This window comes from Rhipicephalus sanguineus, chromosome 2 (genome assembly GCF_013339695.2).
Source record: "Rhipicephalus sanguineus isolate Rsan-2018 chromosome 2, BIME_Rsan_1.4, whole genome shotgun sequence".
NCBI lineage: Eukaryota > Metazoa > Arthropoda > Arachnida > Ixodida > Ixodidae > Rhipicephalus > Rhipicephalus sanguineus.
The window spans coordinates 30,952,076-30,967,263 of record NC_051177.1 but is presented as its reverse complement, the minus strand read 5'-3'; the positions used below and the strand labels follow the sequence as shown (position 1 = coordinate 30,967,263).

At 44.8% G+C, this 15,188-nt stretch overlaps 3 protein-coding genes across 4 annotated transcripts in view; 1 reads left to right on the top strand and 2 right to left on the bottom strand.

The window, feature by feature from the left end:
* LOC119382648 (PHD finger protein rhinoceros) overlaps window positions 1-12,191 on the bottom strand; it is a 49,085-nt gene extending 36,894 nt beyond the window's left edge. Inside the window, exons 1-9 of one of the 2 annotated variants that reach the window (XM_037650447.2) lie at window positions 11,893-12,191; window positions 11,150-11,298; window positions 9,263-9,325; window positions 5,394-5,485; window positions 2,960-3,117; window positions 2,309-2,347; window positions 2,056-2,219; window positions 1,068-1,126; window positions 18-107 (exon numbers count right to left, since the gene is read on the bottom strand). In XM_037650447.2, coding sequence (XP_037506375.1) covers window positions 18-107; window positions 1,068-1,126; window positions 2,056-2,219; window positions 2,309-2,347; window positions 2,960-3,117; window positions 5,394-5,485; window positions 9,263-9,325; window positions 11,150-11,207 — 723 coding nt within the window. In that variant the 5' untranslated portion in view covers window positions 11,208-11,298; window positions 11,893-12,191. The remainder of the gene's footprint in view (window positions 1-17; window positions 108-1,067; window positions 1,127-2,055; window positions 2,220-2,308; window positions 2,348-2,959; window positions 3,118-5,393; window positions 5,486-9,262; window positions 9,326-11,149; window positions 11,299-11,892) is intronic. The other variant, XM_049412281.1, reaches the window with a different exon arrangement.
* LOC119382646 (cyclic pyranopterin monophosphate synthase) overlaps window positions 1-15,188 on the top strand; it is a 227,438-nt gene that overhangs the window by 176,068 nt on the left and 36,182 nt on the right. The window lies entirely within an intron of this gene.
* Window positions 12,369-13,689, bottom strand: LOC119382652 (mitochondrial coenzyme A diphosphatase NUDT8). Its single transcript, XM_037650450.2, has one exon. The coding sequence runs from the start codon at window positions 13,441-13,443 to the stop codon at window positions 12,664-12,666; it is 780 nt and encodes a 259-aa protein (XP_037506378.1). The 5' UTR covers window positions 13,444-13,689; the 3' UTR covers window positions 12,369-12,663.

Here is a 15,188-nt window from a genome sequence, read left to right as displayed (position 1 = left end):
GCAGGAATGCTGCTTACCGAACGGCAGACATCACAGACCACATCTTCGTCATACTCAATGCCCAACCCTTGCTCTGTCCGGATCTCTCTCTGAAGCTTGTCATAACACTGTAATAAATATTGAACATAGAGAGAAAGGGATGAGTGCATGGAATTGTAATTGAAAAAGCACGCAAGGCACAATCAATGTTAAACACAGAAGAAACAAAAATAAGGAGCAAACATTGAGAAGATAAAACCGTATGAAAGAATCAGACTAGAGACAAGGGTGAGAAACGCAGCAGAACACAATCTCAGTAGTTAGACAACTACCAAATGTATAGCTGATGTACAAAACAAAGTGGATATGATTTCTGGCTTTGCAATTGCATCAGGCAAATGCAGCCTGTTAGAGCATTGCCTTTAAGATCCATTTCTATCCCTCCTAGGAAGTGTGCACTTCATTGTATTAGGACATCACCTGTATTGGCTTTAAAGGGTCTCTAAACCACCTCCGATAATTTTTTAACATTTCAAGTAATGAGCGCATCGAGTTCGGCATGTCATCATGATCAACAATGCCAAACGCAGCAGCGCTATGAGCCGCGGGTGTGCCAGAAATTTCAAGAAAGAATTCTGTCTCCTCTCCGAGCCTTTCGGTAATCCCTAGAGTTGGCCGTGACGTCAACGTTCGTGTCTGGTCATGCCATCAAAAAAGTTTGTCTGCTCGCAGATATGCGCGCTCACCGCTGTTCCTCCTCGCACGGCAAGGAAGAGCACTTGACTAGGAGGAGAGACGAGCTGATGAAAGGAGCTTAGCGAAGGAACGAGCAAAGTGAGCAAGGGCCGCTTTTGGATCATAACATGCGTGTAACTTGGCCATTAAGGCACCCTTTTGAAAAATTCTCGCGGCTGCATGTTTGTTCAAGACTTGTGCACAACTGCAACACCACAACTCAATTTGGACCTCTGGGTTGTTTAGGGGCCCTTTTAAAGTCTAAGCTACTGCATCAAGAACATGCAACCAGAGTCTGTGAGAGTGCATGCATAACACCATACTTGCACCAGTAACAAATTTACATGCCTCACCTGGGTCTCAAAGTCTTCCAAGATCATCTCCATAGTCAGCTCAGGCAAGGGTTCCAGGCCTAAATTACACAAGACAGGAAACAATTAACACAATGAAAAAGGCAGATGTTTAAATAAAAATGGTCACATGTATTCTTTTCATTTATCCCTTATCATTAGGAACCTCATCGATAAAGTTTAATGAATGTCATAATGAAACACATGCCTCATTCAGCCAATGCCATTCACCTCAATAGAGTTGATTAATAAAGTTGTTACTCACTCACTTGACATGCCACATGGGAAAAAGCACGCATGGTAACATGATGATCAAATACTGTGGAGCCAACAGGTGCATGTTCAGCTTCTTAGGTCATTTCCCACATTCACAATAGTACCTCATAACTAAAAGCCTTGGCAGTTTACGTTTCCAAGCCAGGAAGTAACCATACAGCCTTTGTAAAAACCAAGAGCTTGAATGGTGTAGAGTCTTGGCAACACTGTGCTACATCTTGTCTACTGTGCAGCAACACAGTAACGTGCACCACCCTACACCTGTAACAAGCTCCATTTTGCTAAGATTTATTTCAACAGTCGTTCAGCCTACTTTCGGTTTGAATTACAAACTTTCACAATAAAGACGGCTTTGTGCGTGCATTAACAGCAGCGAGCCTATGGACCCACCGAGCTGCCGTTCACATGCTTTATCCGTTAACTACAAAGAAACAAAAAGCATGTTTAATTGTTCCAGTGTTGAGAGAGTTTCTACTTGTTTTCAGGTAAAAGGCACATAACGCCTCAAAACTAACATACTAACATAATTTCACATACAGCTTGCAGATCTTGCATGCAAATATTGTCCATGGCCGATGTTTCTAAATAGTGTAAATGGCTTACAGCTAAATTTGTTGAAGATTAAGCGCACTTCATTAACCAAGTGCGCCATAACCAAGCACGGAAACAAAAGACAAATGCTGCTTTTTAGACCAAGCTACACAAGAGGACTGACCGAGAGACTTGCGCTCCTCGTTGAAGACCCGCAACCACTGCTGATCTAAGCAGTCCAGGTCGTAGCGGCAGGTCTTTTCAGCCAAAGCACTGACATTGGTCAGGACATGGAGGTCGTTGGAAAAGAACTCGTCATGCGACAACCGGAGAAACTTGTTTGGAGGTCTGTAAACCAATGCGGGAGGAAGAGAACAAAAATGTAAGACGCCGACTTCAATTTTAAGGCTAACTGTGCGATTGCAAGCAACACTTACAGCTTAAAGTCATTTGATTTGCTCTTCTTCTTGATGACTCTGCAAAAAAAATATCATTATGCACGTTAATTGGGTTGCCTTAGTGCAGCCATATCTCCATCATGGGAAGGGCATGTCGTGCTTCTCACGTCTACACAAAGCCGACCGACAATGAAGCCAAGAAGACCATGAGAGAAATTATTTGTAGCTTGTCGTAAAATGTCGAAATGATAACGAAAATGGTCGAAATAGAAAACAAGTCACCCATATCTGTGGGCTACTAAACATAGTTTAGAACTCCGCAACTTTATTTCAGTGGTTGAGAGAGATCAATCGTCTGACCTACTCGACCTTCCAGCATTTTCCTTTTCTCATCGCCGTAGCTCAATGATAGATCGCTCACACAATGCAGAGGATAAAGGAAGCCGCACTGGGGTCCTTCATTCAAGTTAAATCTCTTTCTCTGGGTTCGGCTCTCCAAAATGGCAGATTGTTTCTGTTTAATTTCACTTCCTTTATCAACTGTACATTTCAATTAAAACAGCAAGTATTTTTCAGTGCTATAGTTGGCTTAATTACCGCTTGGTTCTATGCGGTCATTCTTAATGGGGTGCTTTGGAAAAACGTGCGAGCCAGAACGCAACAGAACTACACTGCGACGTGACCACTCACTTCACTGTGGGTTCGGGCAGATGCCCTGGGTTAACGGGCACCTGCACTCCTCGTTCCCACTCTTGCTTCCATCCGTCCGAGATGAACCAATAGTCATCTGCATCCAGTGGCTCACTGTCGGGCAGCTTCATGGCACTGATGAGATCCTTCCGGAAGAGCTGCAGCCACGCACAATCAAAAGTCAAAGACCCTTAAAGGGCCAGTAAACAACACCGCGATCTAAAATGTGGGATGCAGTGATAACTGCGCACTTGTACGATGTGAACATGCTGCCACGAGAATTTTGTAAATAAGTGCTGTAATGAGGAAGTTACAGGGTATATAACACGCTTCAGCTGGTTTCAGTTTCTCGCTCGGCCTTCCCACCGTTCTCGACAGCCAAGAGGGGCAGGCGTAGCCCGTTGTCATGACTATGCGCACTTCGGCAATGTAACATAACGTCAGCTGTTACGTCATCGGCACGCAGCCAATGACCGAGCAAGGCTTCCTCCACGTGTGTCTCGTGTCAGAGCGGCGCTAGGGTCACCCTCGCGGCCATGGCTATATCAACAGCCATGTTGTTTCTCGTTTCGCTTGACTTGGTCCAAGTTGTGCAGGCGCTTGTATAAAACTGCCACTAACATATTTTGGAGTACGTTATTACAGTGGAACCTCGATTATCCGTCCCCTGGTTTTGCGACGACCCGCATTTTACGACGAATCGGTTTGGTCCCGGCAAAACCCCCATAGAAATAATGTATTTAAAACCTTGGTTATACAACGCAATTTTATGCCGATCGCGCATCTTACGACGACTTTTAGATTCCGTCCGAGAGAAAACACCACCTTCTTTATTCGAATCGGACGGCGACAAAAATATTCCCGAGTGCAAAATAAGAACTTAAGTTCCCCTAGGTCGTTGGTTAGAAAAGTAGAGAGTGAGACAGTATGCCTTCTTAGAATGTAAAATTTATTCTCCAGGCAGTTCATGCGCTTCTGTGATCCAGTTTCCCTGGCTTAAGATCGCTTCAGGATACGCCTCGATCGCATGCATATCCAGGGTCGTTACCTAGACAAGTTCTCTCTAGTACACGGAGAAGCTCCAACTGGCCGTAAAGCTTGTCTTTGAGATCCAGATATTTTCACGTTTTCGGTCCGTGGAAACTTTTCCTGGTCAACGTACACTCGCAGTCGCAGGCCTTGAGCACGCAAAAGGACGCGACGCAGCTATTTTTACAGTGCGAAATAACTTTCGCTTGACGTGGACGTTCATGATAACAGCGGGACATCACCAGTTGCACTTCACAAGGGAACAAATATGATGTGCACAGCTCAGTCGCGCACGAAAGCATCCTACGCAAACTCGTGCTCTGTCGCCATTATGTGATTGCGATGACACTGTGTCTGACTCTTCTCACGGGAGGCTGTTGCCAATGCGGTTTCGGTTTCGTTTTTACGTGCAGGCACTTTTCAGGCTCGATTTGCCGGGAGAAAGATGCACGTTGGATTCGATATCTTAAAGTTAAGCATAATGGCTCGCTCACACCTCATTTAATTAAGTAATGCTGCCATTAGCTGCCATTTTCAAAAATAACTTAATCTACCATCCTTGGAGAACCTCAGGGTCTTGTCATGGGCTATTGAGGGGGTCTGTTCCTATTTTTTTTTTTTGGGGCAAAGCTGACTGCCACTGCCAATATTTTTAGTTTTTCGATTATACAATGCCCGGATTATACAGCGGTTTTGCGTGGTAGCCTCAAAGTCGTATAATCGGGGTTCCAGTGTATAAATATAAGCGTGTTAAATGCAGCGTTTTCTTAGCCTCTCCACCTCCTCAAAAAGTTACAATACACAATGCCACAATCATGCCACTCTTTGGCATCGCAGAATTATCTCGCGACTAAAATTTCTTTACCATTTATATCATGGTCAATACCGTATATCACGATCTCATTACCTGCTAGACCCGCCTAAACACTCATTGTGACTGAACCATTCCCAGTCAATCCACCAACCTTTCAGTCGTGTTAACGCTCACAAACATTCCCTTTTTCCGTCAGCTATCCATCATTGGAATCAACTAGATAACAATATTGTGTGCTGTAACACCATTCAATCTTTTATGAACATAATACAGTGTGTCGAGTTTGAATTGTGATCTGTTGGCATTGCACTTTCTTGTTATTTCGTTATGTATTTTCTTTCGATGTTTAGTTTGTATTCTTGTATCCACTCCTGCATGGGCCGTGAAAAGCCTGCAGTATGTTCAAAAAAAAAAATTCAGTCATCATTCTTCAGTGACATTTGTTTTTATTGTGCGACCGCACGCGAGAAAATGAGAAGTTCACTTGATGCCACCCAATGGAAATACTAACACAATCGTTGTGCGACAGTGACAAAAGCTGAGGTTGGGGGACATAGCATTGTCGAACATGTGGTTTCGCACACAGCTTACCTCAGCAGGCTTGTTGCTCCGGTAAGAGCTGTTGTAGATCTTTGACATGGGCGGCAAAGGCAATGGTGGCAGCTTGGCCTTGGATGAAGACACTGAAACAGGCACGAGGCATTCGCATCAAACGCACAAGTTGGAAGCGAAGCCGAATACGTTCAAGAAGGCTCAGGTGAACAGCAATATGCCCAAGCATTCTGAAATACTAAGAGAAGACATTTTGTTAAGCTTCACCCTCCTCTGTCTCCATACTAAGGTAAAGTACCTGTTTATATATTAAAGTTCTGCCAGTAGTTAATAATTTTTATTTCATCTATCTAGTGCTGGCGGTAACGCGTTACAAGTAATGGCGTTACCGGTAACGCGTTACTTTTTTCGGTAACTTAGTAACGTACTTGTTACCATTTCAAACCTGTAACGGTTACATACTTACGTTAACATTTTTCAGTAACGTAAGGTCTCATGTTGCTCATTACTATTTATTCCAATTATCCCTGGAGTTTTACGCAAAACTCCTTTGCCTCGCCACTTATGCAGAGCTCCCCCCCGACGTTCTTTTGTTGCAGAGGCAGACTGCTGGCGGCCTGCCAGGCGTTAGAATAACATCCACTGCTTCTGTCGAGTGCCTATTTAGCATAGTTGCGGACTTATCCATTAAGAAGCGAGACAAGCTGTCCAATGAGAGCTTTGAAATGCAGCTGTTGCTTAAATTTTACAACACGTTGTTGTTATTAGAAAGTTCTCCCTACAATACTCTAGCGTTGGTTATCAACTGTCTTTTCAAAATGAAATTTGCTTCTTTCTTTAGCTGCTGCGGGTATACGTTTCTATAGTTACCGAATTTTTCACCGAACGAGGCTGACCTTGATCACCTTCACATAAACACTCGTAATTCTTTAGGAAGTCATACAGGGTAAGGGGAAAATTGTATACTTGTTCAAATATCTTTCCGTGGAACTAAGCTGCCAAAGCATTTCTTTATGACTACAATATTTGGGCATATGTCTTCTTAGCAGAAGCACACCGTCAGAATTGCAGTAAATTTGTTGAGATTGAGTGAAGTTTTCTTTGCAGAGAGTTGACAATGAAATCTTTTTGTTCTTAATGTAGACAGAAAAATGGCTTTACCACGTGCGACAGAGTTAAAAGCCATCACATGTAACTCTACAGGGAACTTCATAGGCCACTATAGTATTGCTGGGTCCAGTATACTTTTGCAAAGTATTCTCATTAAATCAATATTTCACGTAAAATAATTGTCCGGACTAGAACTTTTACGTGAAACATAAATATGTGCTTTACAAGATTGTTACTGTGAGTTCCAGCAGCGAAGACGCACTGATACAGATTTTTGACCCTGGAGTAACGGCAGAAGTAACGCGCGTTACTTTTTTTGGTAACGGTAATGATAACGCGCTTTTTTTTCGTAGGCCACGTAGGGCGGAAATGCGCTCCTTTTTTGTTAGCATAACGAGTAACGTATTCAGTTGCTTTTTCTTCTGTAACGCCTACAACACTGCATCTATCGTATAAAATACAGAGAGGAGTGACAGATAAAAGCTGACATTTGCAGCTTGCCAAACACCATTACAGGGGATCACAACAGCACAAACACATAATTAGAGAACACATTATCAAGATAAACAGACAATGTAAGAGGATAATGATAATACTTGTGACATCCCTACTACATCAGCTATAAAGAGGCCTCGAAGCAGTTTTAGTTTATTAAGATGATATTTAAATATATAAACGGAAAATCTTTGCATACTAAAGGGACAACCAGAGCAAGTGATACATACAGCCCCCATTTTGGAGCTGCCGTGCAATGCAACTGGAGGTACCAGCATGTAATCTGTGACGTGGCTGCATTCTGGAAATGACAGGTGGCCATTTTCACTGTACATAAATGAGCTAGGCCACTTTGTAATGCAGACTTTCTTTTTTTTAAAAAGATCACTGACCGTGAAGCACACTGCTGATGAACATGCAACAGAAAAAGCAAGCACGTAACACCGTGTTGCAAATAAAAATATAACTGCACTGAGAATTTTGCGTTCAGATAAACAGTACACACTCATGGAATGGCCGCACCCATGTTAACACTGCACCCAGAACTTTGTTTTGTTTCAAAAGTACCCCAACAAATATACTTAAAAATTACCAGTGTATTAGCCGCGCCCCTGATATTTTTGAAGGTTAGCAGTGTGTGTTGCTAGAATTCCGAAGCTTTTTTCCCCAAAGATCCGCCCTGCTGTTTGGAAGGTGATGAAAATTGTGTTCAACAACGGTGTCCACAAGAAGGTGTACTCAGAAAAACAACTGCCCAGACGTGCACTTTCCGAGGCAAGCACAGAATGTTCCTTTCCCACTACGTAACAATGACGTGGAGCAACGGCTGCACAGTTTCAACAGAGGTGCTCCACCTGAAAGTGCTCGACATTGCATGAGACCAAGGTATTCCGATCAGGGTTGCGAGGTTTGGCTACTTTGCGCCAATTTGGTTACTCTTTTTAGGTTGATGGCGGCAGAAAAAACATATTGGCTGTTTTTGGCTACTTTCACCTTCTCTCGATTTGAGCCAAATTATCAATATCTGGTGACGTTGCAGCCGCTGGCGTTCGGGTATGTGGTAACAAACATAGCGGCCAAAGCGGTCTTCCTGCCCCCAAAATTGAATAGAGCACTTACATAACACACAAAATAAACTTTAAATGAATGGCTCAGTTGCCTAAGCAGGGGTAAGCGTCAGCGGTAGAGATGAAAAAAGGAATATAAAAACTACACGTTTAGAACCTGCCAGTCCAGCAGGCCTCGCACACAAATACAAAAGAAAATGCCTTTGGATATGTGGTTGGGACTCTAGGAAAACATCTGCATGGCACTTAAGTTTGCAGGCCTCCTATTGCTCCACCCGGTTATAAACCGTGTAACTGGAAGGGAACAGGACAATTGAAGGCGCTGCGCATCTAAGACGATCTGCACTCATTGCATTATAAATCAGATATCCGACGAACAGCTTCTCATTTCTTAGTATTAGGTACGGACTGCGACTCAAGAATATTATCTGCTCGGACTTCGTTATCACGCAAGAAATTATTGTGAAAGTTACTACAGCTCAAGCTTCAATCCCAGGAACTGCAATACTGAAAAAACGGTTATCTAGATCCTTTAAAAAACGTTAAACAAGACGCATGAAGAGAGTGTCATTTTTGCTACAACGCTAGAAACTTCATCATGCTGCACGAAATGATTGCTAAAGTCAACATTTTATGCTTTAATCTCAGCAATTGTGATTTTGAATGGTTTGTGCTCTACTTATTAACGTTCTGCCAAAAGGATATTGCATTTAGTCTTTAAGTAAGAACATCGAAGTTCTTTCCAAACATGCGTGGCTACTTTTGGTTACTTTTGCTGTCTTTGGCTCAAGTTGGCTACTTTTTGGCTACTTTTTCCAATTTCCTGGCTATTTTTTGTGTTTTCGACCTGACAACCCTGATTCTGATTACTCTTTCTAAACCCAGAAATGGATGGATCCGGTGCTTTATGAAGCGAAAGAACGTTTCACTCCATGCCATCGAATACTGATGTGGCAACGTCTGCCTCTAAGCGAAAAAGAAAAAATAAGTGTTTTGTTGTTTTTTTTTTTGTCCCAGTACAAGCTAGTGCGGCAGTTTATTTTAAAAAGTGCAAGCACCCCCCCAAAAATCTTTACAAAAAAAAAGTTCTTGTTCCCAGTGCAACGGCTGTATCCGTGACTCTCACCTCAATTGTGGGGTAAGAAACCTGCAGCCATTACACGAGTGCATACGGTACATACAAAAATTACTTGAAGTACACTCTGTTTGCGGTTTTAATCTGATAATCATACTCACGCCGGCTGTCGTCATCCTCACAGGCGCTCGTCCTCCTCAATCGTTTGCTTCCAGTTGTTGTTCCTGCAACGTAAAAGGCTAATCTTTAGCTTCAAGTGCAAATGAATATTGCCATGAGTTTGCTGTGATGGATAGTTTGTTCAAACATCAAGATTGTACAACATGTGAACTTGCAAAAGCTTTTCATGTTAACACAATCTGCATCAGTCACCCATCTTTGGCCATATCTGCCAAAGAAGTGACACTGCACGCAGAAAGGGGATAGTCGGAGGGAGAGCGCATGCCTATGTATCTTCTGTGTTTTGCTTTGACTAAGAGTGCGCATGCACAGGTAATAGGTGGGGATCAGGCATATATTTTCTTTTGAAGCAATAAAGCCTTCAGTTGTGATTAAGCGTTCGTGTTGTGCTCTTTCTTGTCCCTGTCATCTTAGCGCTTGTAATATACCCAGCACCAACTAGCTCGCCCTTCTGTTTTCGCACGAGTGCACAAAATACATGGCTGACTTGTTTGCGCTTGAACACTGGAAGAAACTCCTACTTTTTGGTAATGCAAATACATTTTCCAGCAGCAATTTTCAACAGCCAAACAACAGCAAGGCCTATAATAACACCTCAAGATCCTTAAAGGGGCCCTGCAACGTTTTTTCATCTGCCTTGTGTAGCCCTGGAGTGTGTGTAGTGTTGAATCCTGAGATGAACGCAAAAAGTATTATCAAGAACAGTACACTGTAACTGAAGTTGTTTAGTCTTGAAATTTCAAAACCTCAGCAGATGAAAAAAAACATTCCCTTTCGCATTTCACTCTGCCGCAGAAGTCACTGGCTGGTTCCTATCACGGCGTGCCTCTTATCTAGACATACTGGAAGTCTCATATAATACTGGCCTCAGGTGCGCAGCGCACCTAGTGTTGTTTCGCAACTTTTTTCAAATTTTGATACTTAAAGACATAAATCCTTCTGTATCTGAAAAAGTGTCAAAAGCACTTTTACAACTTTTAGCACACGATAGATGGGACCTTACAAAATATTACGTGCGCTTGTCGTGTCAAGCCAATCAAAACAACCGGCCACTGTCGTCACTGTGTGCATGATGAAACGTAACTTCTGATCACAAAAATAGTTGTTGTCCGTCGCTCTAATCTAAAATCAAAGTGGTTTCCTTGTTTAAATACAATTAGAACAACTTTGCTTTCAACGTTGCCACTCGCGCAGCGATATCTGTATTCTACATTGCCAGAAGTAGTAATGAAAATGATACACTTCATTTGTGTCACAGGGCCACTGTGACACACCACTGTCTTCATCTTTCACCCTGTCTTTTATCCTTAGCCGACTGCTACAGCTCTCACCATAACCGCGCATTTATGTAACTTTGGTTAGAGCCCTCAAAGGCTTCCGAGCAGTATGCACAACAGCAATCCCCACTAAGGCTTGCCGTCCGTTGTTAACCATAACCACTCAAATTTCATTTCAATTTAGAGCCCTTTAAGGCGTAATAGGCAGCAAGCATAGATGTGATTACTAAAGCAGCTACCATGCCTTCTGTTACTTTCCGCAATATAGAGCTATTTTATTGAATAAAACAACACTACGAGGTGGCTGGTCCGTTTGGATTCATTATGATGTGCGATACTATCAAAGAAACGGGAACGTACTGTAGAATACGCGATAGCACTGCACCGTGTGACCTTTTGTCCCTGCTTTTGTGCTTTCCCACGTTATTTTGCGACTGTCATACGGTCGTCCGATCGGGATCGGGTCGTGATCGTCATACGTGAGCTAGCTGCGGAAAAGAGCTGATCGCGGTCGAAAATGACCTCGCATCACTGGTACAGAACAGAGACGCACTTCTAACTGCCCTTCGCAAAATATACGCGCGTACCCACCTGCACAGCTGCTTCCAGCATCAATTGACGAACGCTTCTGCTTGGCTCCGGACGACATTGTTGTTGCAGTGCGGCGTGAGCGTTGGCGGCTTTTTTCTTCGGCGCCGCCACCGCCGCTACCCGCCAAAACTGCAGCGTCGTTGTCGACCCTTCAGAGACAAAACACAGATCATCACTAACGCATTCGACGCACTTTCTTCGAATTTGTGACGATCGACTACACAACGTTTACGATACGTCAAGGCGACGAGCAACAAAATGCACTACCCGACATGCTCCCTCGCGGCCGCTAATGGTAATCAAAAATACCGCGCAATGCGCTCAGGCCGCTGGAGCGATGTCCACTGTTAGTTTTCCTACGCACCCCTGAGGCTTCCCAATTGGTAAGTTTTATCCCCGCTCTAGCGAGTGATCTGTTAAACAAAAAATGTGTCTACCAATGGCTTTTACCAACGCTCAAAACATTAACGTCGAATCTGCGACGACGGCCGATGCCCACTCCCCCTCTTTCTCCCGTCTTATCGCGTCGCTCAATAAAGAACACGCTTGACATGGCGGAAGCCACGATACAAACAGCGGCGATGAAATGAACAAGCTTCAGCAGGCAGGGGCCACTCTAAATGTACGCTGACACGTTGGCAAAGCAGTTTCTACGGCCAGTGCGCAATGGACCCCTCGCCCTCTTCACCCATATTTGGACAGTGGACACCACAACCACGCTTTTTGCCCACTCACAAACTTACCCCGTGTTTTGAATTAGAGGGTAAAGTTCATGATCACTACAAACAAGTGTACGCGCGTTCAGTCTGGGAGCGAGGGCGGTCACATCGTTTGTTCACCAGACGAAGATGAACCACTGTTTGGCGCCATTATGATCTACGAATGCGCTACACACTGGAACACTGGTCAACAGCACGTGATAATCCAGAAGGAAGTTCATCTCGTCAGCGTTTCTCGGCCTCTTCGTCAGGCGTTGCTCGGGGGAGAGTCAAACTCGGGCATTTCGGCCGTTCAACACTTCACCACAGCGTAAAATTTGGTCCGAAATACGATAAGTGCTACTATCCTTTACTTGCCATTGCTGTTACTAGGCCTCGTCACAGTGTTGATGGCTGCGCGAGCCACTACGCGCCCAAGGAACCGTTTTGGGCGCGCAGAAACAATTGCTGGAACGAACGCAGCACGTAGAGAGACGCACAGCGCTGCGTTAGACGAAGTATAAGCTTTAAAATAGGAGTTTATTGCTAATGAGTACGTTCTACACGTGTAGCGAAAAACTCTACGCTTGTGTACGAAACTGTGGCGATGCCTTTATTGACTCTCGCATCTGCTTTCGCTTTTGCGCTTGCTTCTGGTGCTACGTTTGTGAGCGCGATATGCGCAGTATGTCCGGAAGTGTCCGACTTGCGCTTCAGTTTCGTTGTTTGTAGAGTTGTTGACCGCGGGGCACAAAGTTTTGGCTGACGTCTAGACATAATACGAAAGCCGTGCCGTGCACATCAGTAAGAACGTATTTACAGCTTACTGCCGTTATCAGTCACGTTTAGCAGGTTCCCTGGGTAATTTCTGCAGTACAGTTCTGGTAAAATACAGGCCATACACAGATGCAATATCCTAGCAGTTAGTCCCCAAATTTTTTCATCACCGTTGAGGGCAAAAACTGGCGACGCATGGTCCGGTACACCGGGGTACTTCAAGTATGTGTACTCCCAACCGCGCGGGTCGCACAAGCTTAGTAAAGTTGGCATAAACACTTTCTCCACTTCGTCTTCGTTCACCGTGAGTTCGTCAATCAGCGACATGGGCGTTGAGGGCTTCGCAAACCCGACGACGGGTGTGACCGAAATTGTGGAACCCATAGAAGGGAGCGGGTGCAGAGAGCCCCACACGTCAACGTTTGCAGCCGGTATCCCCAGCTCTTCTTCGGTTTCTCGAAGTGCCGTTTCCGCGGCCGACGTGTCGCATTCGTCGGCGATGCCTCCGGGAAAGCTAATAAGTCCGGCGTGTCTGGAGAGGCTCCGTGACCTTAATGTCAGCAGCACGGCGGGCTCACCACAGCGGTTGAAGCAGAACGGAACCAACACGGCGGCCGACAGCGTCGTAGGAACGTTACGGAACATGCGACTGAGTTCTTCCGACGATCTCATTAAAGAATCCATGCAGGCTTTCTTCCGGTCTTCGCTGAAGAACGTCACGTCGAGTGTCATAGCGCTGCTGCTTCGAACATTTGTAAGCCTAGCCAACCCGTTCAACGACCACGCAAGAAAGTGCGCGTTGTGTTTCTGAAAAGCCATCTATACCGGATTGTCTCGTGCTGCCGTACGTTGTCGTATCGCGCCTATTACGTGACTGTCATATCGTGTTTACCTTCCACGGTTCGGGCGGCACTACGCTGCAATGCTGCAACCACTGGTGCTACTAGGTCACTGACGGTAACTGACACGTTGGCTACGATGCGATACCAACGATACGACGATACACAACACGTGTGGACTCTACACGTGACTTACACGCCAGCCTTGCACGCTACACGCTTGCTATTAAATTGTGGCGTTTATTTAACGCCTCCAAACTGTACGGCAGCAACAGATGTATTGCATGCAGTAATTTCACGACGTTCATTGGATCGGCTACGTACTTGAGACAAGTCTCGCTCGCAGATCGCAGAAGATTGTAGCAGACGACTTTGCCAGCGGTCTTTGCGCAGCGACTGCAGTACCGGTAGTTCGCGCGTTGGACTTTAGTTCGCGTACCTTTAATCATACTGCTGTAATGCCTGGAATACACAGTTTCTAAGAACTATAGTACTGCAGTAACGGCGCTAAAAGCAAGCGAGCTTGGAAAAAGAGGTGAACCACCGCCAAAGAACAAAATGTCACCGACGGCGCGATTGCCCACAATGCAACTCGCTTTTTTTTTTTTTAACATTTAACTTTAGGCGCCGAGACACAGCTGTAACTACATGACAAGCTGTGCATGATCGCGCTTTGTTCAACGTGAAATAGGAAACGCCAAATTTTCGTCGAATGACCACTGTCGCAAAAGAGACAAAGCGCCAACACGGGGTACAACGATTGACCATATACATCCACCAACACACGCACATGCGAATAAACGCCAATTAAGTGAGAAATATACATGACAGCAGACTCGCTGCGAATCTTACTCTCTGAAGTCGGTTGAACTTATGGTAGAATCTTCTCCAGCAACAGGATCATCGTTTTTCTTGCATTTCGGCGGTTCGTGCGAGCGGAAAAAGTTATCGTGCATTACGTGGACTGCCTGTACTAATAACCTAAACATCGGTTGTACTAGCACCTTAAACATTGCTCGATAAAGCTTATTCGCGTTACCGTGAGGAACTATCGGCTGATCACGCTAACGTGAGATACAGGAAGTATGAGGAGTTCATTAAACAGCGCGCGCAACATATGCGCCTAACCATGCACACATCACTCTGCGCGCAGACGAGCTCAAATGCTAGACAGGCACGTAACACCTGCGTTTTCCGCGTGTCTACTTTTTGAGTGTTTCTATGATTCAGTCGCACAGGCACAGTTTCGGTTCGCCGACTTGATTACTTTAGCTCGACTAAATTCTGCTACCGTCGCTGTTTTCGCAACTTCGCGGTGGGCACATCCGAGTGGTGCTGGCTGCGCAGAGCAAGAGAAAATCTACAGCCGTTGTGATCAGAAAACAAAGCCCCTTGGTACAGAATCGACGCTCTCATGAAGGCCCACTGCGCTCTCTGAAGCAATGATTAATCTGCGCGAGTAGCGCAAATTCAGTGCTTTCCTTGTAGACTTTTTTGCGCCAAGGTTCAAACATTTGTGCAAGCTATAAAGAACCCTCAAAAATTCGTTCATGGCGCGCACGTACCAGTTCTGGTTTCGGGGTCTACGATGCGGCATTTAAGTCACGTCGTGGCTGCGATGCCGCTACCACACGCAAGCGCGCCTTAGTGCGCACATCTTTTCTATTTTTTTTATTGCACTGACTTATTTTTTTACTCTTCGTTCTCTGTGTTAAACGACGATAC